Genomic DNA, 26,621 nt, shown 5'->3' on the forward strand with positions numbered 1-26,621 from the left:
ATTAATTAATGTTTAAGCTGTAATTAACTCGATTAAAAATTTTAATCGTTTGACAGCCCTAATTATAAAGTATTATTGTATTATTGTGTATATACATATAGTGACTGCATCAAGATACAGTCATTTTAAAAATTTAAGTGCCGGGTAAAAATAGATTATGACTGGATTTTTATGACCCTGTCAGTCAAAATGACAGACAACGAAAAAGTCTAGCGCAACCTCTGGTCCGGATCTATGTACTGTTCTAAATCCAAATTGTGGTGATCAATGTACTCAAAACTTTTCAGTTTCTGTTCCCCGCTGTCGCGTATTATCTGTGTTAGTTGGTTCCTATCCCCCGATCCATAATAAGTTCTACCCAATCGTGAAGTCATGGTTGTGTTGCGTTTGCTACCTCCGTATCCAGTCCAGTCTTGATCCGCTCCATCCTATGTTGACACTGCAATCCGTTGACGTTTATGAATATTTCTCCAGTTCAGTGATATTTCTTATGCAGATTACTCTTGCTTCTTTGGACGTCCCGTTCAATTTTATATATACTTTGCAGCTTGTACACGTGTTTTGTATTTTCCTCTGTTTTTTAAGTTGTCGGGCTTTCCAGGCTATATCCGAGTTATGTTTGGTTAGGTGCTCATTGACGAAGACATCTGCTGCATTACTTCCCTGACCAAATCCATAATAGTTTTCTGCTGTTGCCGAACAGCACAGAGTTCCTCCATTATAAAGTTGAGAGACTGCTTGATCTCCTCCATTTCATCCATTGACGGGACTTTTTTCGGAGGCATTTTAATGCAAAATGGGCCACGCCGTGTTATTCAGTGTCGATCAGGCAAGATGCGGAGTTCCCACGCTGTCACTGGTCCTCATGGGGAACGCAGTCTTCCTTAAGGCAAAAAACTTCCGCTTTTGTCCATCTGCGTTGCTAAAATCGACCAAAACTGAAAAGTCAAGTGTAGCTTTAAGTGTTAAAAAAAACAAAATGAAATGTTTCCAGTGTATTTATTTTTGTGGATTGTTGTTGATTAATCACGTCTAAAACATTGATGTCAACATGAACAAAACAATTTCAAGTGTACATGTGACATTTTTAAAAATTTGCGAAAAACATAGGTTAACTCTATATAGGGTACTTATTGAACTCATTGGACAGAACGTGGGACGGAACAAAATGGGCTCAGCAATGAACATTTGGAATGAGACGCCCTTCTTGACGCCAGGGATCAGACGTCCTTAGCGCCACGAGCTAAAGCTGAAGAAAGACGCAAAGAATCGGAATTGAACGTGAATAAACACTCTGACAAACAACATTAATTGTATCTTACTAGACAGTCTTCAAGCCATAGCTGGGATCTTCTTGGACGTCCGATAAGACCTTCTTTCCTTCTTCTCCTATTTTATTGAGCCTCAGGTACAGCTCTTGAAGATGGGAGGGGTTTAACTTGAGAGCCTCGGCCAATGAAATGCATCCTTTATTGGTAATCCTACAGTCGTACAGCCTGCAACAAATGAGATAATTGCCTGAAGTTAGGAAGGGAATCTGGTAAGTGTTATAAAGGTTCGACTGAAAATAACATTTTGTCTGCTTTTTTTTTTGGCTAATAACAGCAGTGATTCTATTGATTGGTCGACCGGAACCACAGAAGATTTCTAAATGGAGGAGCACATTACCCAAGGCGTTTCAAGTTGCAGTATGGGCTGGCCAGTCCTTCCGAGAGGTGTTTGACCCCCTCGTCAGTCAGATTGTTGGTGCTCAGGTCCAGCTCTTGGAGACGGAAGGGGTTTAGTTTGAGAGCTTCGGCCAATGAAACGCATCCTCGCATCGTGATCCCGCAGTGTTCCAGACTGCAACAAATGAGTTAATTAGCTGAAGTCAGGAAAGGAGCTTGGTTAAAATTATGGAAGTTCTACTTAAAATAACACTTTGTCTGCGTTTTATTTTGCTAGGAACAGCAGTGTTTCTATTGATTGGTCGACTGGAACCACAGAAGATCATGAATACGAGGAGCTTCTTACTTGAGGACCTGTAATATGCAGTGCGGACTGGCCAGTCCTTTCGACAGGATCTCCACCCCTTCGTCCGACAGTTTGTTATCGCTCAGGTCCAGATGCGTCAGGTTGGATGGAGAGCTGAGAACGGAAGCCAGCAGGTGACAGCTCCCTTTGTCCAGGCGACATTCACTTAGACTGGAGAACACAGGTAGGATAAAGACGTGAGAGCCAGCAAAACATAACGACTGCTGACTTTAGTATGCTGCCCAGAATCATAATAATAAGATTTTTATTTCAAGATGTAAAATGAAAGAGTAAAACAAACAGAGCAAATCACAAAACCCAATGACAAATCTGAAAACCAATCGTTTTATATATTTTATGTATTTTATTTTCTAGTGATGATGTCACCATAAGGAACGCTCATGTGCTTGCTGTGACGCAGCCTTTATTTGTTTTGGATGTCGATTGGGTGTGGATTTTGCTAATAACAGCAGTCATTCTATTAATTGGTTGACCAGAACCACAGAAGAATATGAACAGGAGGAGCTCCTTACTTGAGGACCTGTAAGATGCAGTGTGGAAAGGCCAGTCCTTTCGAGTGGATCTCGACCCCCCTGTCTGAGAGATCATTGGAGCTCAAGTCCAGCTCTTGAAGATGGGAGGGGTTTAACTTGAGAGCCTCGGCCAATGAAACGCATCCTCGCTTCGTGATCCCGCAGTGTTCCAGACTGCAACAAATGAGATTATTGCCTGAAGTCGGGAAGGGAACCTGGTTGGACTTGATGGTTTGAGTGAAAATAACGTTTTGTCTGCCTTTTCCTTGACTAATAACAGCAGTGATTCTATTGATTGGTTGACTGGAACCACAGAATATCATGAACAGGTGGAGCTCCTTACTTGAGGACCTGTAAGATGCAGTGTGGACTAGACAGTCCATTCGAGAGGATCTCGACCCCCTCGTCCGATAGATCATTGAAGTACAGGTCCAGATGCCTCAGGTTGGATGGAGAGCTGAGAACGGAAGCCAGTAGATGGCAGCTGCCTTTGTCCAAGTTACATTTACTTAGACTGGAGAACAAAGCCAGGAGGAAGACATGAGAGTGAGCCAAACATAACATATCGTTTAATCGATATTATTCATCTTATTTTCTAGTGATGATGTCTCCAACAGGAAAGCAGGAATGTGCTGGCTGCGACGCAGTCTTCATTCGTTTTGGATGTCATCAACAAGGACGCTCTTCTCATACAACCATGATGAGTGAATCGTTCCTTTTGCTAATAACTGCAGTGATTCTATTGACTGGTTGGCCGGAAACGCAGAGAATCGTTCCTTTTGCTTTTTATTCAAGATTATAACTTGGAATTAAATAGAATTTCGATGCATTTGACATTCTTCAAGATTTAGATTCCCGTGTTTCAGGATGAACTTTAGGTAAACATTTTTAGTGCTGGCATACAGATATCAATGACTTAGTTGGAATATAATATACAGTGAGTATACAAGTTCACCCATTTAGAAAAAAGGTAGAGGTCTGAAATTTAAATCATAGATGTATTTCCACTCATAGAGACATAATCTGAAAAAAATAATAATATGGAACTCACATTGTATGATTTTTCAAAAATTCACTTGTAATTTACTAGGGTTCATAAGTATTTCTACCACTGAGAAAATCAGTGCTAATATTGAGTGCAGAAGCCTTTGTTTTCAATAACAGAGGTCAGACACTTTCTTCATCATTCAGATGGTCCCTGGCAAACTTCGGATGGGCCTTCACATGTACTGGCTTCAACAAGGGAACCTTCTAAGCAATGCATGATTTTGCGATGATTTGTCAAGCACCATAGAATATTGTGTTTGATGGCTACATGTCCTTACAAAATGAAAGATTACATTCCCATCTTTTAAGTGTTTTTTACTACTTCAGTTATGAGCAGTCAAAGATGAGGAAGAATTGTTTGTATACGACGGTAGTGAACTTCAATGTTCCGAAAAACTGTACGAACACATCTTTGAGAGTAAATGATTTTGCTTTGTTTTCAGATTTGTTGTTTGTTGGGTTTTGTCATAAGGAATTGTTTGGGGATTTGAATTGTTGTTGTTTTTTTTTTGTTGCAATATGCAGTTGTGATTTTAGATTTTTTATACTTCAGGAATACTTTAGAGCACCTACATTGACATTTGAGAAGCTTTGACCACCACCAACAACTTCTCCAGCCCCAAAGGTGATGGGGCGTAGTTCCCCAGGTGAAAGGACTTCATGGTTTCGTCGTCTGTCAGTAAGAAGAAGGCCAGGGCCGACCACATGTCATTTGGCATGTCGCGCCAGTGCTGACGTACTGAATTTAGTTCCTGCTGGATGTGCTTAAGCAAAGAGTCGTCCTTCAGCTCATTTAGGCAGTAGAATAAGTTGACGTTCTTCTCTGGAGAGTTCTGTTTTATCCTTTCCTTGATCAACTCGACTGTCTTGGACTTGCTTTGCACGCAGTCCGGAGGAAGCTTCAGCACTTCCCCCACTAGTTCCTGGTAGCACGGCAAGGAAAGGCCAAAGAGGAAGCGGAGGAACAGGTCCAGATTTCCTTCACTCTCCGAGGCTTTCTGGAGAGCTGACTTGTGTACCTGAGTGATTGTCTTCTGCTTAAAAAGTCTGACAATTTTCTTCAGCGACCATTCTGAATCATCCAGTACGTTCTTGTTCTCGTGGAAGAGGCTCATCATTACGTGCAGTGCAGCCAGGTACTCCTGGATGGTCAGATGAACGAACTGAAACATCTTGCCCTGTTGGTTTTTTCTAAGCGGACGGACCTCTTTAAACACCTCGGTGAACAAACCGCAGTGTTTAGCAGCTTGGCCGTAATCAAAGCCGCTGTCCACCAGGTCCTTCTCGTAGAAGATCTGACGCTTATTCATGGTGTGGTGAAAGGCCAGCTTTGCAAGCGCTTTTAGCACACAGACATACTCTGTCGTCTGTCTCTCCTCTGACCTTTTCAGTTGGTTGAACGCATACTCTGAGTACATGTCTGTCAGGGTTGTCGGAAGCTTTTCCGCCTTCCCTCTGTCCAAATGATCCTGAAGAACTGTGGCGGTGAGCCAGCAGAAAATGGGCAGGTGGCACATGATGAAGATGGTGCGAGATTTCTGGATGTGTTTCATGATGTGATCCTCATTTGGGAACCTTTTTCTAAAGTACTCCAGCCTTCGGGAATCGCTGAACCCTCTCACTTCTGTTCTGCTGTCGATGAGCTCGGAGGGGATATCGTGGGCCGTCGCGGGACGCGTAGTGATCCAAACCCGGGCGCAGGGTAGCAGATTCCTCTTCAGGAGGTGCGCCAGGAGCACCTCCAGCGGGTAGGCCTCCGTCACGTCCGTGTCCACTTTGGTGTCGTTCTTCAAGTCCATTTTGAAGTTGCACTCATCCAGTCCATCTAGGACAAACAAGATCTTGATCCCGCTGCTTTCGTAGTCCCGCTTTCCAGATGTCTGCAGGTCGGCAAATATTTTGTTCAGCGTCTCCTCGCTCATGTGCCTGCTCTCACAGACGTAGCGTCGGATTAGCTCGGCCAGCGTAAAGCTTTTCCCTTTGTCTGCGTTCAATTCCCGGAAGGTGAAGGGAAATATGAAGTGCACATCCTGATTGGTATTCCCGCTGGCCCAGTCACACACAAACTTTTGAACCAGGAAGGTTTTTCCGATTCCCGCGAAGCCGACAGTGAGCAGCGAGCGTATCGGTCGATGCTTCCCATCGGGGCTTTTGAAGATGTCGCATGGCAGGATAGACTCTTTGGCCGTTGCGCACGTCTCCATCTGAAGGATTTCGTGCTGCTCGTCGGGGCGGACGTCGGCCCCGTAGCTGACCTCCAGCTCCGTGTAGATGTCTGCCAAAGGCTGCTGCTTCCAGCGCTCGGTATTGCCCTCTGGGACAAAACTGTACAAACACCGCAGGTTGCCTTGCAGGTCAGCCTTCAATCTGGAAATCTGATCATCATCATCATGAACGGAGAAGACGGCACCTGAAAGACAGCAGCGGTGACTCTTATGAACAAAAAGCAATCACCATATGAACACCGCCAGGCAACAAATCAATCAGAGACATGAATAGGGAAACATCACACCCAGAAAGAGAAGAAGCCTTTTGGATGAATGCTCTTCATTAACTAATTGTGCACCTGGCTTTTGTGAAATATAAACTTAAGAAGTGAAACAGACGCAATTAGTCAGGAGCTCAACTTTCTACTTTACAAGACGAACAGGCTCTCCAAATGCCTTTGACTTTGATCAGAACTGATAAAGCCAATCATTCAGGGTACAAGGAAGACTTGAGGGAATTTTTCAGAACGGAGGTTCATCCAAATCAGTCCACCCCGAGATTCATGTGGACTGTATCAGAGTTCCAGCACAACTATTTTTTCCACGTCTCATGGCTGACTCCCACATTTTTTAAGTCCCCGGCGTTGTAACCCCAGGTACTTTGGGGACTAACCTTTTATTTCCAGCATGTTGCGACGCAACATCTCGGCCAAGTTCTTGTTACTGATCTTCTCCAGAATCTTGATGGTCTCCTCCAGAGCGTTCTTCCCGTGCTTCTTCATCAACTCGTCAGCAATGTACACCCGGCTGGGGTTTTCACGTACGCTTTGAGGCAGGTCCGTGTAGAACTTGAAGGACTCAAAGTCGTCTTTCCCCAGCTCCAACAGCGTTTTCAACAGCAGCTCCTTCCGCTCACTGTCCAGAGCCATTCTTCCTGCCTGTATAATAGTAAGCATCAATGGGGTACCTGTGAAAGACAACTTTTATTGGTCTATCGTCTTTTGAGATTGTAAAGCATTTGAGTGATGTGACGCAAAACAAATTTCCTGGGAAAGCGACCCGACGTGAGGAAGAAAAACCCTGTTAGAACTCCTTGCTCACTTTTCTAGCTACATAATGACCTTTTTTGATATGGAACATATCTGAAATGTATATTTGAAGATAATATAATCAGAGTCGTTCTATGTTTTCGATTGCAAAGAGGTCAGATAGCAAAAGTAGTGCGTGATTGCTGTCCAAAAATCACTAGCGCATTTTTAAGACCTGATATCTGGTGAGATATCCGCAGAGGCTAAATTCAGTTGTTTTATCAATCTCAGTCTTCTGTTTCCTTGTGCCCAATGATTGGCCTCCGCCTGTCGCTCTCTCACTTTAAAAATAAAAAAAAGCCTTCCGGTACACTGTTTACGAGAAGCAGCCCAGGCCAATCAGTGGCCACTCACTGGTTTGTTTTCATTGAGACCTGCCTTAACTGTCTCTATCAGCCATACAAAAAGCATTTGGATGGCGGGAACAATGTGTGACGTGTCTGGTACCTGCAGCTTTGGCGCCGTGGAGTGTGCCGCGTGAGTAAAGAGCGGACAGAGTAGGGACTACATGATAAACGAGGTTAATCGATGGATTTTGAACAGTTTAAAAAATAAAAGAAACTGCAGCTCTGAGAGAGAGAGGGAAGAAAAAGGAGAAAGACGGTGGAAGATGATGCGGCCAAATGCAAAAAAGCATACAAGCCACAGTGCCCTTGCAGGGAACCTCGGACTTAAAGGGAGCCTCATACTTAAAGACTTGTTGGCTCTAATAAGTCACATTTGTTCTCTTTTACTAAAATATGTTATTAGAAACATATAAAATATTGCCATTGATTTAAAAATCTATACTATTTCGTACATGTTTAGACCTACGGAGGGCGCCATGTTATATGGACACTCAGGGTGATGACGTAGATTGTCACGGTCTCTCGACGAACACATGCACTCATCAGTTAAAAGTGGTGAGTACTTACTATTTGTGTTTTTATTGAGTCTTTTATTACCTTTTTTATTGCCTCAAAATCCTGCATGTGTTTCCCTCTCATACGTTTGCGCATTGTGTTTTCTTGTGGTCACTTTAAAACAGATTGTTGATCTGTTGACCACATTAGTCACGAAGGATATTTAAACCACCTTATTTGATACTACTACATTTAAGTATTTTCTTAAGATATCTTTAGTATATTCTGTCTGTATGCATCTAAACCAAACAAGCTGAAAGTGCACGGTAGTACTTTGTGTGTCAAATTCACCTCTTGTAGGACGTTTTACCTGTGTAGCACATTTTGGCAGAACACCGTTTTTTTTTTTCCTACTCGCGTCTTATTTCATCCCGTCTTTCCTGTTCATGTTGCTTTTACCGCTCGCTATGTGAAATATCGGCAGTGCTGTCATGCTCATTAATGTTCCTCTCGGGTCCAAATTGAAAGGGTTGGACAGTTGACATGTTTATATCGCTACAGTCATACTCTGGAAGCCCTGAAGCGCAACCATGTGATGTCACCGCCCTGCGACGTCAACAGCAACGGCGACCTATTGTTAAACTAATTTTACAAATTGTATAAAAACTCAAAAATCAAGAGGGTTTCAAAATCAAATTATTTGAACTCATAATAATGTTAATCTTTTAAGAAGTCTATTCGTGGATCCCTTCAAAGACTTGTAGGCTCTAATAAGCCACAATTGTTTTATTTTAATAAAACGTTATTAGAAACATATTATTGCCATTACTTTAAAAATCGATAATAATTAGTGCGTTTTGACCTATGGAGAGTGCCATGTTTTACATGCGCGATGCACGCTGGGTGTGATGACGCAGTTGGGATGGACTGGGAGGATAGCTGTGCTCTCTTGCAAACCGAGCTAGTATGACGACTGGCATGATTTTGTCACATTCTCTGCTGGTCAGCTTGTTTTGTTACAGAGCTGTGGGATGAGTTCCCAATGTCGTACCTGCACCCAATTCCAGCTCATCAGCAGTGTCTTTAAACCAATCCAAGGTGGATTGCCAAGAATTGACTTGAGGCCATTTGACAGTCTGTATATCCCTTCGTTGCTAGTTGCATCATTGCCTTGTTTTTTTCGAGTGTCTGCCTCTCACCGTAGTTTTCGCTAAGGTTTTTTTTTTCTACTGTCACGGACCCTTTATGTGTCCTTTGTTTCGCAATCGCATGTTTTTTTGTGTGTTCAAAAAACGCTTTTACGCAATCCCTATGTTATTGTTGTCCGCTTGCTGTCTGAAGTGAGCCGCGTTTTCTAATTCCATGGTCAAGCCAGCCGCACTTTCTTTTCAGTTGCATTTCCCTTTCAGGTTTTACTGCAACGACAGACAACGCATGTGGGTTACGATTGCTTTATAAGGAAAATCATGACTCTAGCATCACGCGGAAGTGTAGTCCTGCGGTCTACGCGCTTGTCCGTCATATGGGAAACATGAGTTCGAATCCCGCTGGACACCTTTACTTTTCTGCTCATTTTGTCAAAATATCGACAGTGCTGTCCAGCCCATCACTTTTCCGCTCGGGTTCATATTATAAAGGCAGAACCGATGACATGTTTATGTAGCTAAACAGTGACACTGTGGTAGCACTGCAGTGCTGCCCAGTGACATCCCCGCCTAGAGTGCATTGCATCGTCAACAATGGCGACCAACTAATTTGTCAAGATGTATAAAAACAAAAACATTCAGAGGGGTGAAATATCAAATTATTAGAACTCATACTAACATTTATCTTTTTGTCCATGGTTCCCTTTGAAGTCATCATACAGTCAGAATCACATGCCTAGTTCCAACAAAGTGGTGCCTTTAAAAACAAAAACCGCAAACAGGGAAATGCATGGCAAGCTCCAGTGAGTTGAGTCACTCTTCTAAAGCCAATAGGAAGTTGTGAAACTGCTAAAGAAACCATGTCTGTCTAAAAAGAATTTCTGTCACTATTTTTCCAAGACTGTGAGTTTCATCTGCAGAGGAATGCCTGCTTGTATGTTTTGAAGGGAATAAGTACCGTTCTCGCACACACCATACAATTGTTTGCATTAGTCTAACACATTCATCTAACTATAGTTTAGGCAGACTTCACTCCATGCCCTTGGACACAGTAAAGTGAATCACCTTATTGGGGCTCATGAGGGGGAATGGGAAAATGGTACCGTTTCTCGTAGGCCTAGTTCCAACAAAGTGTTGTCTTTAAAAACAAAAACTGCAAAAAGGGAAATGCATGGCAAGCTCCAGTGAGTTGAGTCACTCTTCTAAAGCCAATAGGAAGTTGTGAAACTGCTAAAGAAACCATGTCTTTCTAAATAGAATTTCTGTCACTATTTTTCCAAGACTGAGTTTCATCTGCAGAGGAATGCCTGCTTGTATGTTTTGAAGGGAATAGGTACCGTTCTTGCACATACCATATAATTGTTTGCATTAGTCTAACACATTCATCTAACTATAGTTTAGGCAGACTTCACTCCATGCCCTTGGACACAGTAAAGTGAATCACCTTATCGGGGCTCATGAGGGGGAAATGGAAAAATTGTACCGTTTCTCGTAGGGCTAGTTCCAACAAAGTGTTGTCTTTAAAAACAAAAACTGCAAACAGGGAAATGCATGGCAAGCTCCAGTGAGTTGAGTCACTCTTCTAAAGCCAATAGGAAGTTGTGAAACTGCTAAAGAAACCATGTCTTTCTAAAAAGAATTTCTGTCACTATTTTTCCAAGACTTTGAGTTTCATCTGCAGAGGAATGCCTGCTTGTATGTTTTGAAGGGAATAGGTACCGTTCTTGCACATACCATATAATTGTTTGCATTAGTCTAACACATTCATCTAACTATAGTTTAGGCAGACTTCACTCCATGCCCTTGGACACAGTAAAGTGAATCACCTTATCGGGGCTCATGAGGGGGAATGGAAAAATGGTACCGTTTCTCGTAGGCACCGTCTAACTGTTTGCATTACTCTAACACACGTAATATAATTAATCAGGGAATAGTATCATTTCTCATATTGACTGTCGGACTGCACTACTTTCACACACCTAATATAAAATAAATAGCACACCATAGTTTAATGAAAAGAAGCAGAATAGATACACAACGCCATCTTATCACAGAAGCCCAACGTGTGCGTCACGAGCAAGATTGATGCACCAACTCGTGGAATCAGTTCTCCCGACCACTCCAAGGACAAATAGCAAGGCGCTCTATAGCGTCTCGCCCAACCAGGATAACAAAGTTGATAGCGGGCACTTGGGACGTCAAGACCCGCGTCGGTCGCTGTGGCAACCACGTCCCATCCAAGCATGAACCTAACCGCCCAAAACAGGCCACAGAGGGATGATCCCGAAACCACACCTTCGGACCGGCCCACTCCACCGCAGCCTTCAAAAAAACACTGAGATAACAAACAGATTTGCTGCTCGGAAACATTTTCTATGTAGCCTTTTTTTGGACCCAGAATTCTTCCTCGTTGTCTGTTTTTGACCATTGTCGACGAATAAATTGTCAACCTCTTTTCGGTGAGCCTTCTTCAAACTTTTGGAACACGGAGTCAGTACGAAAGGTTAACACAAGAGGTGAACGCGCGGAATATCTGCCCTCCGAGTTGACTCACGGAAGAGGTAAGCAGCGGAGCACCATTTCCGTTCGGCTGTCGCCGTTTCTGTGCGGCTTGGCCGGGGGGCGAATTCCAACAGTTCGTAAACGAAAACATAACTGGGAATTTCGACTCAAAACACATTTTGTACTGGCTTTAAAATATATACACATACTGTATGATCGTAATCACACAGGCCAGGCGGCTAACTGACCGAAAAAGAGCAACCTTTGGACAAACTTTGGAATTAGCGACTCGTGCCTTCCTTTCAGTTGAACAATTTTTAATACAGATGGTCCCTGGGATACGAACGAGTTCCGTTCCTACGCTGGCGACATAACCCGAATTTCTGTGCAAGTCGGAATTAACCCTTTAAAAATTAAAAATAACTATCCAAAAAGTCCAAAAGTGTTTTGTTTTGTTTAATGGTGGCGGATACACTGCCCTCTACTGGCAGCGTTCGGTCTGGCTGGACTGACCGAGGAGCTTACACGCTTGTCTGACATAAAGGGTAAATGACAGCTGTTCTCTGGTTTGGCCCACATAAGGCTATAAGTACTTTCAGCTAATAAATGTTTGTATGCGTTTGTAATTAAGTTTAGAGCTACGATTTGTGGAGTTACGTGTGAGCGATTTGCTATGAGAATTGTAAATATGTTAGCAGTTGTAGCATTTAAGCTAGCTGACTTTTGCTAGGCAAATTGGGCAAATTTACTCTTTTTCCTTTACACATTGATCAGCAGAGGTGGGTAGAGTAGCCAAAAATTTCCTTTGCAGAAAAACAGTCCCAAAGCATGATGTTTCCACCCCCATGCTTCACAGTGGGTATGGTGTTCTTCGGATGCAATTCAGTATTCTTCCTCCTCCAAACATGAGAACCTGCATGTGTTTCTACCAAAAAGTTCTATTTTGGTTTCATCTGACCATAACACATTCTCCCAGTCTTCTTCTGGATCATCCATATGATCAATTATATCCAATATCCAATTTCTTTGAACCTAAGCTTTCAAAAGCTTCGACAACAACTGAGCTTGAACCGAGGATTGAACACCAACAGTGTCAAGATGTATATATGCGAATACATATAAAAAAATGAAACAACTAAAACAGATTTTATATTCCACTTTTTTGAAAGTCCACCCTTTGCTCCTATTATTTTTTTGTACACCTTTGGCACTCTCTCGGTGAGCGCCGAGATGCAGACACATAAAAAGGTTTTTACTTCACAGGTACGCTTTATCATGGTTAATTTGTGGTATTTGTTGCATTTTCAAAGGAGTTTAGGACCATCATTTAATAATAAATAATAATAATTCATTTTATTTGTAGAGCGTTTGAAAAGCCACACAAAGACGCATCACAAGAGAGGTGGAATCACAGTAACAACAAAACAATCATAAAAAAAGATTAAAAGATGTAAAAATAGAACAGAGCTAGGGATCATGGTGGGTAAGAAAGAGTAAACAGGTGGGTTTTGAGTCTGGATTTGAAAAGTGAAACGGTAGTGGTGTGTGGTGGGAGTCCGAGTGATTAGGCGTGCTGCTGAGTTCTGGAGGAGCTGCAGTTTTTGGAGGGACTTGTTAGGTAGAACAAAGAGCAGTGATTTAGTTACGAGCTGGGAGGTGATTAGTGGAAGCGGTATGGCAGGTGAGAGAAGGGAGGAGACAAGAAATATTGCGAAGGTGGAAATAGGCTGATCTGGTAATGCCGTTGATATGTAACCGGAAGGAGAGCGTGTTGTCGAGGATGACATCCAGACTCTTAACCTGAGTGGAAGCAGAGATCGGTACACTGTTGATGGTAATAGAAAATTTATTGACATGAGAAAGCATGGCGGTGTTTCCAACGAGGAGGACTTCTGATTTTGAGCTGTGAAGTTGAAGGAAGTTAGAGGAGAAGAAGAGTTAATGTCTTCTAAGAGACGGTAAGCGAGGAAGGTGGAAGGGAGGAGGTTGGTTTTGAGGATATATAGAGCTGGGTGTCATCATTGGAATTGAATGTTGTGTTTGCGGAAGGTGGAACCGAGGGGGAGAATGTAAATGATAAAGGGGAGCGGCCCCAGGACAGAAACTTGGGGCACGCCAGCAGAGACGGGGAGGGATTTGGATTTATGGGGGCGAATTTGACAAATTGTGTGCGGTCGGACAGGTAGGACCAGGAAAGGGGTGTCTGGGTGATACCAAGGGAGGAAAGCGGGTCGAGAAGGATTGTGTGGGAGATGGTATCGAAAGCAGTAGTGGGATCAAGAAGCAATGCTTCGTAAAAAGTATTTCAAGGTCCTGGAGTGGCCTAGCCAGTCTCCAGATCTCAATCCCATAGAAAATCTGTGGAGGGAGTTGAAAGTCCGTGTTGCCCAACAACCGCCCCAAAACGACTGCTCTAGAGGAGATCTGCATGGAGGGATGGGCCAAAATACCAGTAACAGTGTGTGAAAAGCTTGCGGAGAGTTACAGAAAACGTTTGGCCTCCATTATTGCCAACAAAGGGTACATAACAAAGTATTGAGATGAACTTTTGGTATTGACCAAATACCTATTTTCAACCATCATTTGCAAATAAATTCTTTAAAAATCAAACAATGTGATTCTCTTTTTTTTTTTTTTTTTCTTTCCACATTCTGTCTCTCATGGTTGAGGTTTACCCATGTCGACAATTACAGGCCTCTGTAATATTTTCAAGTGGGAGAACTTGCACAATTAGGGGTTGACTACTTATTTGCCCCACTGTATAAACAGGAAAGACTGTCTCAGGAGTGATTTGTTCGAGGATTCAAGGTAATCATTGTATTTTTTGTTTCATGCATGCATTTTGAAACGTGAAAAAAATCAATGGGATACTGGGACCCACTACGGCATTGCCGTCATTCTTCGGCATATATACTTAAAATAGATGCGTAACTGCCTATTTTTTTTTTTTTTTTGCTTTTTTAATAAAGAATTGAGAAAGTTTTATAAAGAATAAAGAATTGAGTGATTTAAGCATTTTTTCACAAGAATTTTGAACGGAAAAAGCTCTTTGTCGTAAGGCTGCCGCCACATTGACTGACTAGCTTCGCACATATTTACATAAAATAAATGCTAACTGCCCGTTTTTTTGCTCTTTTAACAAAGAATTGAGACTGTTTCACGTTCATATCTATAAAGAATTTGGGGATTTAAGCTTTTATTCCCAAGAATGTTTGACGTAAAAAAGCTCTTTGTTGTGATAAGGGGGCTGCCACAATTGCTAACAGACGAGGATCATTCTTCGACATATTTACGTAAAATAATTGCAAACTGCCTGTTTTTTGGGGGGCTTTTAACCAAGAATTGAGACTGTTTTACGTCCATATCTATAAAGAATTCAGGGATTTAAGCATTTATTCACAAGAATTTTCAACGGGAAAAGCTCTTTTTCTGTGATTCCACTCGGTCAGCTTTGACGGCCATGCCAACAATGCAGCCCCCCTGTTAATCAGCCCCGCGCCCCGTCAATATCATTATGAAGTCTATGCGCTACTCTCACTTGAGTAACATTTTTGGCTACTCTACACACCTCTGGTTATTTGTTAGTTTCAGGGCCATGGATTGGCTAAGCTAGTACGAGTCAATGGTGGTTGAAATCAACCCCATCGACTACTTAAACCCCCGCAAAGTCATAGATTAAGCCTTATGTGAAAAATTCTGATCTTCCCCTGTAAATTCAATAATCGTAAAGTCAGTTACATGCGATTACATTTTTCTGTTGTCATTCTAATGATGAGGCAGCAAATGGAGAAAAATAGGTAAAAAGTAACCAATTAATTACCTTTAGAGTAACTTAAACTTTGGTAATAAAGTCATCAGTAAAGTAACTACTTTTTTTGAGGCGTAATCAGTCATCAGTAACTAAATTACTTTTTCCAAGTAATCTGTGACAACACTGCTCGTGTGCATACTTTGTATGTTCCAAACAAGTATTTTATTCAAAAAAATAAGGAAATGCATGGCAAGCGCAAGTGAGGTAAGTCACACTTCTAAAGACAATAGGAAGTTGTGAAAATGCTAAAGAAACCCTGTCTCTCTAAAAACATGAAAAGGAAAAAAATAATTAGGCACATTATCATAATCAAACATGACAGGAGGTTAATTGACCATAGAGAAGTTTCTTTCAGTTTAAGAGAAAACTTACCTAGGCCTTGTCGCGTCGTCTCTCCCAGTGCGCTTGAGAGACAACTTGTCTCAGTGCTCGTTGTCGTCGACGGGGCATGCTGGGTGTGTCTTAACATCATGCATTTAACCACAATAATATCCTTATGGCAAAATGTAAGCATTTATTTCCCTCATTTTGATTCTTAGTTATTGCTAATTTAAATTCATATCGGCCTACATTTTTTGAAATTATGATTTGAAAACTCATACAATCAACAGACCTACAACCAACATTATACAACCCCTAGCAAAAAGTATGGAATCACCAGTCTCGGACGAGCACTCACTCAGACATTTTATAATGTACAACAAACTCAGATAAAAACCTTGAAAAAAATAATTAATTAGTTCAACTTTGTAAATCTCACTGGAACAGCACCAAAAAAAATTTCCAGCATCATCACCTTGTCCAAAGCAGATTCGTGACTCTTGACAAGTTGATCAAGTCCACCAAGTCCTTTGGATGGACCAATATCTAGCAAAGTGTTGTGTGTGATTTGACCGGTGTGTTTACGTTGTATTTTTTCATGTCTCTTTGGATACGTTCCATGACTCCTCTCACATACGGCAACGTCACCAAGTGTTTGTTTTGTTTGTCCCCCTATGTTGTGTTGTTTTAAACGCTCCTGCACCTTTTGCTTATGCCCACTGTGGATACTGACACCTTTTCAGCGAGTGTTGTATGTGCTATTCTTCTGTGTTCTCTCATCTGGATCTGTGATTTTTGTCATGCGTAATGTTCTGACTACTGACAGCTTGTGGCTAGTGGGGTGTTCAGATGTCCATAGGAGGTATTGGTCAGTGAGTGTGGGTTTCCTGTGTACTTTCATTTTGATGTCTCTGTTGTCATTGTGGATTTTTTACAGTATGTCCAAAAAAGCTATGGATTGATCTGTTCTCTCTTCTTGGATGAATTTGATGCTGCCAGTGGTGTCTATGGTGTTGAGGTGGTCTGTGAGTCTTTGTCTATGTCCATTTTTTTCCTTTTTCAGAATGTCGTCTACGAAGAGTTTCCATAGTGTGGGTCTGTACTCAGTTGGGAGTGCTTTCTAGTCATCCATGAAAAAAACGCACATGCTGGTAAACAGCGGGTTGGACGTGTACTAGTGACAAGCATTTTAATTCACGTCAGAAAAATGAATAGAGCCACATGATTGTGTTTAAAACATCTGAGGAAACATCCAACGAGACTGCCGATTCCATACCTTTTGCCGGGATTAGGAGGATACTGTGCATCAGGAGTGTCCGGCTCTCCTTCAGAACAGCTAGCTAGCTAGCACCTAGGGAGTCCATAACGTCAGCACTATACGAGCCCAGAGCGGCCCGGTTCCAATAGCCAGCAGTTTGGTGGAAGCATTATAGATCTTTCCCTTGAACTCCAACTCCTTGCAGCAGCGTCGCTGCAAATAACCCGCCTGTGGATAGGGTTGCCACCTTTCAGAAATAGAAATAAGGGACGCCCCACTCGCGCCCAAAGCCTTACAGGCGAAAAAAAGGGAGCATCCCCAAAACTCCTAAAATGCATAGAAATGTATCTATTTTTAGATGAAAAAACTGTATTGTGCACTCTGTGGGCATGGCAGTTTCCTTGCAGCAGATTGTTTTTTTTTTTTTCTGCGGGTTAGTGAAAACAAAGTTGTGAATATCGTAATTAACATTTGTGTTGTCGGCACTGAATCCGGTCACGTGATCCATTGACAAACCAAATTTCTTATGGGAATGTTCCAGGAGAGCTACAATTCCAGCAGCTGAGTCGTCTGCATTCTCTATGAAGTCCAGCATTTTGTTGGTTAGCTCAGACTCTGGACTGAAGTACTGGACAGCAAGGGGAAACATCTTCCTGCTCAATTTATTCGAGGCATCGGTCTGTATGGAGAATGGGATGGGTGACGTTAAAATCTTGAGCACATCACCCACTGCCTTTGGACCCAGGACTTGTTTCAACAGTGCCTTGTTCACCCCAAAATCATTTTCTTCACCATTTTGGAATCACATTAAAATGTTCTGATTGCGCCTGTGTCTACAGTCAGCACTATTGTAGCTCTGGCTGGCTACGTTTTACTGTGTGGTTTACCTGTGCCACCTCAGCTGCAGTAATTTAAAGGGTAGGAGTGGGATTATGTCAAATTCACTATTAATCAATCAATTGTATATATTCGCAGTAGGACTATTTATTCAGTGTTTATTTGCTGTAAATCTATTAGAATAATTCCAAATGAGGAGCATTAGTTAGCGTAACAAAATAAGATGTTCTTTATGGGTACATAAATTCATTCCATATTGATTGATAATAAATGCATGTTTCAAAAAACAAAACAAAAAACAACAACAACAAAAAAATCAACATTCCTGAAAATAATCAACCATAGTAGCAACTGAAATAGCCTAGCTATGTTCCTATCAATGCAAGATTTATGAAGGTAAATATAAATATAGCCTATATGTTATCCATATACAATAGCATAATAACATACCAAATCAAGCTCAGGGGATGTTTCAGGTACAAAGAATTGTGACGAAGGCTCTTCTGGGATCTTATATTCCGTTTGTGCAGGTTCCCTGCAGCATGCTGTTTTACACCTCTGTGAGACACTGCAAAGAATTTCCTGCCTGCCTTGCGGTTTGCTTTATAATCACCATCAGTGACTATCGAGCTACGGGATACCCTCTTCTAACTCCAGTTTATTTTTTGGAGACGTTTCCCCTTTTGAGGATGACATCTTAGTTTTGAAAACGTGCGGGGCGGTGCACTGAGCAGAGCTAGCGAGGTAACTAGGCAATGAACCCGGAAGTGGAGTGCAGGGCAGACAGCAGCGGTCAGGCAGATAACTACAGTATCTTGCTGTCTTTAATATTTCCTGCCCTTTTTGTTCATTATTGTTGGCTCAGTGGTCGCTCGTGAGCGCAGGTGTGTGTTTGTGTGTGACAGACCTGCATGGGCTGGGCGCACCGCCGCCCGCCACTCCCCACTGCCGGAGCCGCGGGTCACGTGGAGTTGCCCCACGGGACAGTTGTGAAATACGGAATAAACACAACTTTTAATTCCTAATTACGGAACGATTCCGTATTTCAAGGGATGGGTGGCAAGCCTACCTGTGGATGACTCTCCTCGAATTTGGTGAGCGAGACCGCTTTGCCATAGCGGTGACACCTTGTCTAGGGGTTGTCTGACAGTTCTGAGTATGTGGGACTGAACAAAATCTGAAGGAAACCAAAGGGATGCAGTGTCTTTTAATAATGAACATTTGGAATGACTCTCCAATCTTGATGCCAGGGATCAAACGTTGTTCTTAGCTGTACTATTAAAAGCTAAAGAAAGACACAAAGAATCAGAATTGATTGTGGATAAACACTCTGACAAGCATAATTGTTTGGATCCTACATGACAATCTTCAAGCAATGGTTCAGATCCTCCTTGATGTCCAATAAGACCCTTTTCCCTTCTCCTATTTGATAGCCTGACACGTACAGCTCTTGAAGATGGGAAGGGTTTAACTTGAGAGTCTCGGCCAATGAATTGCATCCATTATCTGTCATCTCGCAGTAGTCTAGCCTGCAACAAATGAGAAAATTGTCACGATGGGAACATTGTTTAAGCTATGTAATGTCTACTGATAATAACATTTTGTCTGCTCTTTCATTGGCTAATGGCAGCAGTGATTCTTTTGATTAGTCAACCGGATCCATGGAATATTTCGAACTGGAGGATCTCCTTACTCAAGGACTTGTAAGATGCAGTGTGGGCTGGCGAGTCTTGTGTCTTATCTTTCCATTCCAAAAATAATTTAGAGAAAAATATGGCATGTTTTAGAGATGGTTTGAATTGCGATTAATTAGGATTAATTAATTTTTAAGCTGCGATTAACTCAATTAAAAATTTTAATTGTTTGACAGCCCTTACCTAACCCTTACTTTTCGAGGTTGTGGTCATAAAGTTAATATGAGAAACTCCAAACTGATCAGTGTTGCAACTGTTCAATTTTGCACATCAGATATTTTTTAAAAGAAAAAGTCTTAGCCAATATTTTTGTTTTTCAAAATGTCTACATTTCAGAATATTGTATTTCCTATTTTTGAGCAGAATTCTAGCTTTGTATAGGCTAATGTTCCTATTGTTGAAAGCCCAAAAGTGTGTAATAAACAACTAGCATATTTATATTTTGCATTTTGTTTTCTTACTGTACCGAAAATGTACCGAACCGTGACCTCAAAACTGAGGTACGTACCGAACTGAGATTTTTGTGTACCGTTACACCACTTTAGACACCAAATTTTTTCGGGGGGCTTAAGAATTTTTGGAGGGGCTGAACCCCCCCAAAGATAGGCCTAATGAGGCCACTAAATCACAACAAGGCATCATTAATTCCTTCCTTAAATTCATCATGAAAATAGGTTTTTTCCGTTTTTCAGTTATGAGCAGTTGAAGATCAGGAAGTATTGTTTCAAATGAAGTATTGTTTATTATTGTTTATTTACAATTAGTGGTTGACTAAATACTTATTTGCCCCACTGTATTCTTCTATAAAAACTCAATATTCTTCGAGTTCTGCATGCATGCTTGTACACGAGCATAGGAAATTCAGTCTTAGGCAAAATATAATTCGGGTTTCATGCTAAAAGACGTTTTGGTGGTCACAAGATGTAATTGTGAGCATTCTTGGTTCTGCTATTGCACAGGATGAAAATGCGTAAAACAGTGGGCTAAAGGAGCAAATTCTTAGCAAACTTTAAAGTGAACGAACTAGTGGCTTTGTCTTTCGTGCCTTTCCTTTCAGTTCATGAGAAAAAAAAAGTTCGGTGACAACCCACAACCAGGGGCGCAACTACCCTGGTAACACACCAGGCACGTTTACGGCGCGTGAGCTATGCCGACGCTTCAACGCACTTGAGACGCTTGCCGTCAATTTCCATAGGACGCGTTTCACGAGCAGAGCGTCTGTGGAGCAGCTCGATCTTTTCAAGCAAGGATTGCAAGATCACGCGAGAGTAGCAGTTATTTAAAGATGATAATACAACAACCATTTGCCTTTCAGACCCAGCGGATTGGTCAGCTTTCTTTCTGAAAGGAGGAAGAAAAAAGATGTATTTATGTTTTACAGATGTGATGTAGTATTCATTTATACACTGCTGGTTAAAAGTACAGGCACCCCTGCAATTCTGTCAAATAATGCTCAATTTCTCCCAAAAAATGACTAAATTTACATATGCTTTGGTTTTAATAGCTTCATTTATTATGCTTGCAATGAAAAAACACAAAAGAGAATGGGAAAAAAAAAAAATCATTATCATTTTACACAAAACTCCAAAACTGGGCCGGACAAAAGTATTGGCACTCTTTGAAAAATCATGTAATGCCGCTCTAATTTGTGTAATTAACAGCACCTTACTTACCTGTGGCACATAACAGGTGTTGGCAATAACTAAATCACAGTTGCAGCCAGGTAAAATGGATTAAAGTTCAACCTCTGTTCTGTGTCCCTGTGTGTACCACATTGAGCATGTAAAAAAAAAAAGTAAGAAGACCAAAGAACTGTCTGAAGACTTGAGAAGCAAAATTGTGAGGAAGCATGGGCAATCTCAAAGCTATAAAATAATATATAATATAATATAAAATAATATAATATAATCAATCAGGGAATAGTATCGTTTCTCATTTGTACTGTAGGATTGTTTGTACTACTCTAACACACCTAATATAAAATAAATAGCACACCATATTTTAATGAAAAGCAGAATAGATACACAACGCCATCTTGTCACCGAAGCCCAACGTGTGCATCACGAGCAAGATTGACGCACCAACTCTCGCGATCAGTTCTCCCGGCCACTCCAAGGACAAAGAGCAGGGCGCTCTGTCCTAAAACAAGTAGCGTCTCGACCAGCCAGAATAATAAGTTGATAGCGGGCGCTTGGTACGTCAAGACCAGCGTTTGTCGCTGTGGCAACCACGTCCCAGCCACGAAGGATGACGCACGAACCTAACCGCCCAAAACCGGGCACAGAAGGATGATCCCAAGACAACACCCAGCCACACCTTTGGCCCGGCCCACTCCACCGCAGCTTTCAAAAAGACTGGACACCGAGATAAACTGTTCGCTGCTCGGAAACATTTCTATGTAGCCTTGTTTTGGATCCAGCATTGTTCCTCCGTCGTCTGTTTTGCCTTGTTTTTTGACCATTGTCGACGAATAAATTGTCAACCTGTTTTGGGTGAGCCTTCTTCAAACTTTTGGAACATGGAGTCAGTACAAAGGGTTACCATGGGAGTGAACGCGCGGAATCTTGGCCCCCACCGGTTGGCTTGCGGGAGCGGTGCCAGTGGAGCGGCACTTCGTTCGGCTGGCGGTGTTTCCGCGGCTTGGCGGGGGGGAGCCGAATTCCTTCAGAGGCCTTTAAAGAAAAGAACGCGGTCCCGTACAGTCAAACATGGAAGTTCCCTGATGTTTTGGGGTTGCTTTGCTACCTCTGTCACTGGACTGCTTGACCGTGTGGTAGTCTGAAGACTACCAACAAATTTTGCAGCATAATGTAGGGCTCAGTGTGAGGAAGCTGGATCTCCCTCAGAGGTGATGGGTCTTCCAGCAGGACAGTGACCCAAAACAAACTTTACGAAGCACTAAAAAATGGTTTGAGAGAAAGCACTGGAGACTTCCAAAGTGCCCAGCAATGAGTCCAGACCTGAATCCCATAGAACACCTGTGGAGAGTTCTGAAAATGGCAGTTTGGAGAAGACCCTTCAAATCTCAGAGACCTAGAGCAGTTGGCCAATAAAACGGTCTAAAATTCCAGCAGAGCATTGTAAGAAACCCACTGATGGATACCGGAAGCGGTTGTTCGCAGTTATTTTGTCTAACGTTTGTGCTACCAAGTATTAGGCTGAGGGTGCCAATACTTTTGTCCGGTCCATTTTTGGAGTTTTGTGTAAAAGGACAATGATTTATATTTATATATTTTTTTCATTACAAGCCAAATAAATGAAGATATTACTACCAAACCATTTGTAATTGCTATCATTTTCTGGGAGAAATTGAGCATTATCTGACAGAATTGCAGGGGTGCCAATACTTTTGGCCAACACTTTATGTTCAAGCACTAGTGAGGCGAATCACCACTTCGACATACCACAAGAAGTTGCTGAACCTGCTTAAAAACCCTCCCCACGTCTTTCTAAAAAGATAAAAAACTTGCTTCATGCTTTCTTGCTTCTCCTATTGCACAAGATCGAAATGCGGGGGGATAAATCTCTCAGTAGACTAACTGATCGAAGGAGCAATTTCTGAACAAATTTTAAAGCGAACAAACTTTTTTGTTGTTGTTGTTTGTGCCTTTTTCTTTCAGCTAGAGAAATTTTAGGCGGCCTTGTCATCGCTTCGTCTCCTCCTGACTGAGTGACAACTTGTCTTTTCAGTCCTCGACGCGCCACATTAGGTGTAACCTTTGGTGACACCCACAACACCCGTGTGCGCACAATTGCCACCACTGTTTGCGGCTTTGAGCCCACTTGCACTAATTTTAAAGACTCTTTGGAGACGAAAACCATATACCTTATAATTATATTGACCTGACACTTCGTCATTCTTTGCGTCACGCGTTGCCGTAGGGGGCTCAACTTCATTTAGTAATCATAGAAGACAGCACACCTCGTTCCAAGTCGGATTTAAGCTTGGATTTTTGAAAAAGTACGAAAGCTGTACCGCATACAAACAGGAAGGATTGTCTCAGGAGTGATTTGTTCGAGGATTCAAGGTCATTATTATAATTTTAGTAACATGCATGTATTTTGAAACGTTGTGAAAAAAATGAATGGGAGAATGTAGCCCATTCGCCCTTCACAATATTTGCTTAAAATAACTGCCAACTGCCAGGTTTTTTTTGTTGCTTTAAACCAAGAATCGAGACTGTTTTACATCCATATCTATAAAGAATTCAGTGATTTAAGCCTTTATTCACAAGACTCTTCTTTGTGTACACATGGCGTGGCCTAATTTACCAAAATGACTAGCCTCATTGTTCACAATATTTATGCAAAATAAACGCTAACAGCACGTTTTTTTGTTTTTGTTTTGCTTTTAACCAAGAATCGAGACTGTTTTACGTCCGTATCTATGAAGAGTTCGGAGATGAAAACATTTATTCACAGGAATTTTCACCAGAAAAGCTCTGTTTACATCAGGCGGCCGCTAGCTTCTTTCACTAACAGATTAGCATCAAGTATTAAGTTTCTGATGTAAAAATTGAGTGATTTATTAGCTGTGAAAATCTGACAATTTTATAGCCATTTTAAGTTTTGTTATACTTATATACAGTAAAAAATAATCGGGATTTTATAAAGGAACTACTTTGAATTTCAATATGAAGTTTTTGAAAATAGGCCTCATGGAACAGCCCTGTGCCCTGTGTCATGTCAATATATTATGAAGTCTATGCGAAAACATAATGAGACGAATGCCAATTTATGTCTGACGTGACGAGGAGAGGAAAATGCGCCATAGTTTCTGTCAGATGTTCAGACATTGTGAACATCGAGCTGTGTTTGTTTGGATCACTCATTTGACATGCTTGACCGCCCCCCCCCCCCCCCCCCCCCGCCCACCGGTGTGGTCTCCTGGCTTGCTTGTTTCAAAACACACAATAATAGTTGCATTTTCATCATGGCGAGATTGAAGTCGTCACCCAAATTTATGCTAGCATGCTGTCCACGTTGTCCACAAGCACTAGCTAGCGCAGCACCTCGAAAGCTAGCCATGTAATCAGTTCTACTTGTGATGTAACACTGAGAATGGCTGGAAAAAAAAAAAAAGTGGGCGTTCACCGATGCATTGATTTGATTGAAAGGATAAAAGACGGCGAGATTTGAGTGTCAAATTTATTTTCATTTTGTGTGACCTTTAAAAATAGAATTTATAAAACCTGATATTTAAACCCGGTTCCGATCGGATCAGGGACATCCCTAACAGCTATTTCAAAGTACATGCCAACTTCATAGACTGGTTCGTTTACAAAATGGGCGCTGGCACAAAGTGGCCGACAAGCAATGACGGCCATCCCAAAGGGCTAATAGCACGCTTTTCACGCATTTAGCTCTGTATATATATATGCAATCTCTGGGCTTTTTTTCGCCTGAGCCTATCATTCCTCCTCCTTGGAAATGAAAGATCAGCTTTCACCCATCAATCTGATGTTCAACTTCACACTTCCGGAGCGCTTTCCATAACGATCTGGCGGGCTGCTCGTCCATGTACTACCTGACGTTGTATGTGTCTCTGTTTGGCTGTACACAGAATTCCACCAGTCTAGCCATGTAGTCATTAACACATTAATCGTCGATATAAATGTGGTGAAGATTTGGGTTCAGGCTGTCCGAAGCGAGACGTTGGCATGCACGGAGGCCCCCTGGTTCCTGTCCAACCAAAGCTTGGCCAGCCGGTGGGCGGACCCCCGGGAGGCCGCCCGGGAACCCAGGCACATTTTGTACTGCTTGGGCTCCAGGCGAGAATCACAGGTGACGGCGTGGTGCACATGCACGATGCCTGGGTCCACACTGCGGAATGGTGCGGCGGCGCCTGAGCGCACGAACTTGTCGTACAGGTCCACGTCCTCCAGCCCCCAACCCCGGATGGATGTGTCCAAGCCCCCGGCGCCAAGTAGATCGCCTTTGCGGGCGCACACAACGCCGAAGCCAAAATTCCTCCACAGGCCCGCCTCGGAGGTCAAGGTGTAGAGGTCGTCCGGGGCCCGCCCGCCATACGCCACCAGGGGGTCGTACTGGCTGAAGACCACCGGGAAGTAGGCGAAGCGTCCCGCCACGGCGTTTGCCCGGCAGCGCTGCAGGAAGTCAGCGGTGAAGAGCAGGTCCACGTCGCAAAAGAAGAGCAGCGAGGCATTGGGGAAGCGTGCGGCACCGACCTCCAGCGCCAGCGCGCGAGAGAAAGAGCCGCCCAGCGCTTTGATCTCCAGCTCAGCCCGTGGGTACTTGATGTGGTAGCGGCGCAAAAGCTCCACCTGCCGGCAGAGTACCCAAAAATTGGTCTGAAATAGTAAAAGTAGTGTTACTTCAAAATAATAGGACTCAGGTAAAAGTAAAAGCTTTTGTGTGTGTGTTCTGTGTTTTTTGAATACGTACATCTATCTACGTATAAACAGGTAGTCCTCGGGTTACGACGTACTCGACTTTACGACGCCGGAGTCTCGTCCGCCATTTTGTCTCTGGTCGATTTATTTTTTTTCAGTCGCATAAACAGTACATTATTGTACCTCACAGTATCATAAAGGGTTTCCCCTACATATTAATTATTGTGGCGCATCACCACACCAAAATAAAAGCAGCCATGCCGTGTAAAAGAGATGTTTAAAAAAAATTAAATAAAATTTTTTAAGGCCGTTTCAAACTAGCGGCAGCCTAGTGTGAAGTGTTCAGCGGCAACCTATTCATTGTGTATTGTAATGCCCGTAACTCTGCGAGGCCCCCTTAAGAGACATTCCGATGAGGAGCTCTGACGTAGAGGGAAGCGTGTTAACGGTCGCATGTCACGGAAGCCCGCTGTTATTTTGTTAATGTTTTTCTTTATTATTGTTGCCACAATAAAGTGGGTAAGCCAATACGGACTCCTCTCCTCCTTCCCCCCATCCAGGGCATTACAGTATTTTGGATCGGACTTTTCGGCGAAAGTAAGTGGTGGACGGCCGTCTTAGACAGACCGGCAAGTTTGAATGAAATTGCGCCGAGAGGCGTGGAGAGCACCGCCGCACTAATATCAACAACTCGTTCAATAGCAGAGGGGCAGGCATACTTACAGTGGGGAGAACAAGTATTTGATACACTGCCAATGGGAAAACCCATTGGCAGTGTATCAAATGCTTTTTCTCCCCACTGTATTATATCTGCTACCAGGCTGTTTCGGCGGACGGATATACGCAATCACGGCTGACGAAACCTTGATAAATACGCTCTTTTTATCCAAGTTTCACGAGCTTTGGGACACTCGAAAAATGACTCTCATACTTCTCCTCGCTAAGCTAATTGGGACCTCAATGTGCGTTT

At 42.5% G+C, this 26,621-nt stretch overlaps 2 protein-coding genes across 6 annotated transcripts in view; both read right to left on the reverse strand.

Annotated features, from left to right (window-relative positions):
• Positions 1 to 742: 742 nt before the first annotated feature.
• On the reverse strand, positions 743 to 20,684 carry LOC130911291 (NACHT, LRR and PYD domains-containing protein 3-like). 3 transcript variants are annotated; one of them, XM_057829157.1, is made up of 10 exons: positions 18,963 to 20,684; positions 15,561 to 18,889; positions 6,474 to 6,767; positions 4,167 to 6,003; positions 2,890 to 3,060; positions 2,547 to 2,720; positions 2,014 to 2,184; positions 1,669 to 1,842; positions 1,323 to 1,496; positions 743 to 1,249 (listed from the first exon to the last, which is right to left on the reverse strand). In XM_057829157.1, exons 2-10 carry the CDS (start codon positions 15,700 to 15,702, stop codon positions 1,231 to 1,233), a joined length of 3,156 nt encoding a protein of 1,051 aa, XP_057685140.1. In that variant the 5' UTR covers positions 15,703 to 18,889; positions 18,963 to 20,684; the 3' UTR covers positions 743 to 1,230. The 3 variants fall into 3 exon arrangements, with proteins under 3 accessions (XP_057685140.1, XP_057685141.1, XP_057685142.1); XM_057829158.1 differs by lacking the exons at positions 15,561 to 18,889; positions 18,963 to 20,684 and adding an exon at positions 9,555 to 10,638; XM_057829159.1 differs by lacking the exons at positions 2,547 to 2,720; positions 2,890 to 3,060 and having other exon boundaries at positions 15,561 to 20,684.
• A 3,504-nt stretch (positions 20,685 to 24,188) lies between these two features.
• The window catches only part of LOC130911284 (chondroitin sulfate synthase 1-like), a 61,078-nt gene continuing 58,645 nt past the window's right edge, over positions 24,189 to 26,621 (reverse strand). The window contains exons 5-6 of one of the 3 annotated variants that reach the window (XM_057829151.1): positions 25,487 to 25,609; positions 24,189 to 25,405 (exon numbers count right to left, since the gene is read on the reverse strand). In XM_057829151.1, coding sequence (XP_057685134.1) covers positions 24,932 to 25,405; positions 25,487 to 25,609 — 597 coding nt within the window. In that variant the 3' untranslated portion in view covers positions 24,189 to 24,931. Of the gene's footprint in view, positions 25,610 to 26,621 lie in introns of all 3 variants that reach the window. The other 2 variants (XM_057829150.1, XM_057829149.1) reach the window with 2 other exon arrangements.

The sequence above is a fragment of the Corythoichthys intestinalis genome, unplaced genomic scaffold (genome assembly GCF_030265065.1).
Source record: "Corythoichthys intestinalis isolate RoL2023-P3 unplaced genomic scaffold, ASM3026506v1 HiC_scaffold_24, whole genome shotgun sequence".
Lineage (NCBI taxonomy): Eukaryota > Metazoa > Chordata > Actinopteri > Syngnathiformes > Syngnathidae > Corythoichthys > Corythoichthys intestinalis.

Excerpts from the sequence above, each read along its gene's own strand:
- LOC130911291 (XM_057829157.1), bottom strand. The coding sequence starts at position 15,702 with ATGCTTACATTTTGCCATAAGGATATTATTGTGGTTAAATGCATGATG. Across the intron at positions 6,004-6,473 it reads CAACATGCTGGAAATAAAAG|GTGCCGTCTTCTCCGTTCAT; the intron begins GTTAGTCCCCAA and ends GCTGTCTTTCAG. Across the intron at positions 2,185-2,546 it reads TGCATCTTACAGGTCCTCAA|TCTAAGTGAATGTCGCCTGG; the intron begins GTAAGGAGCTCC and ends TGTGTTCTCCAG.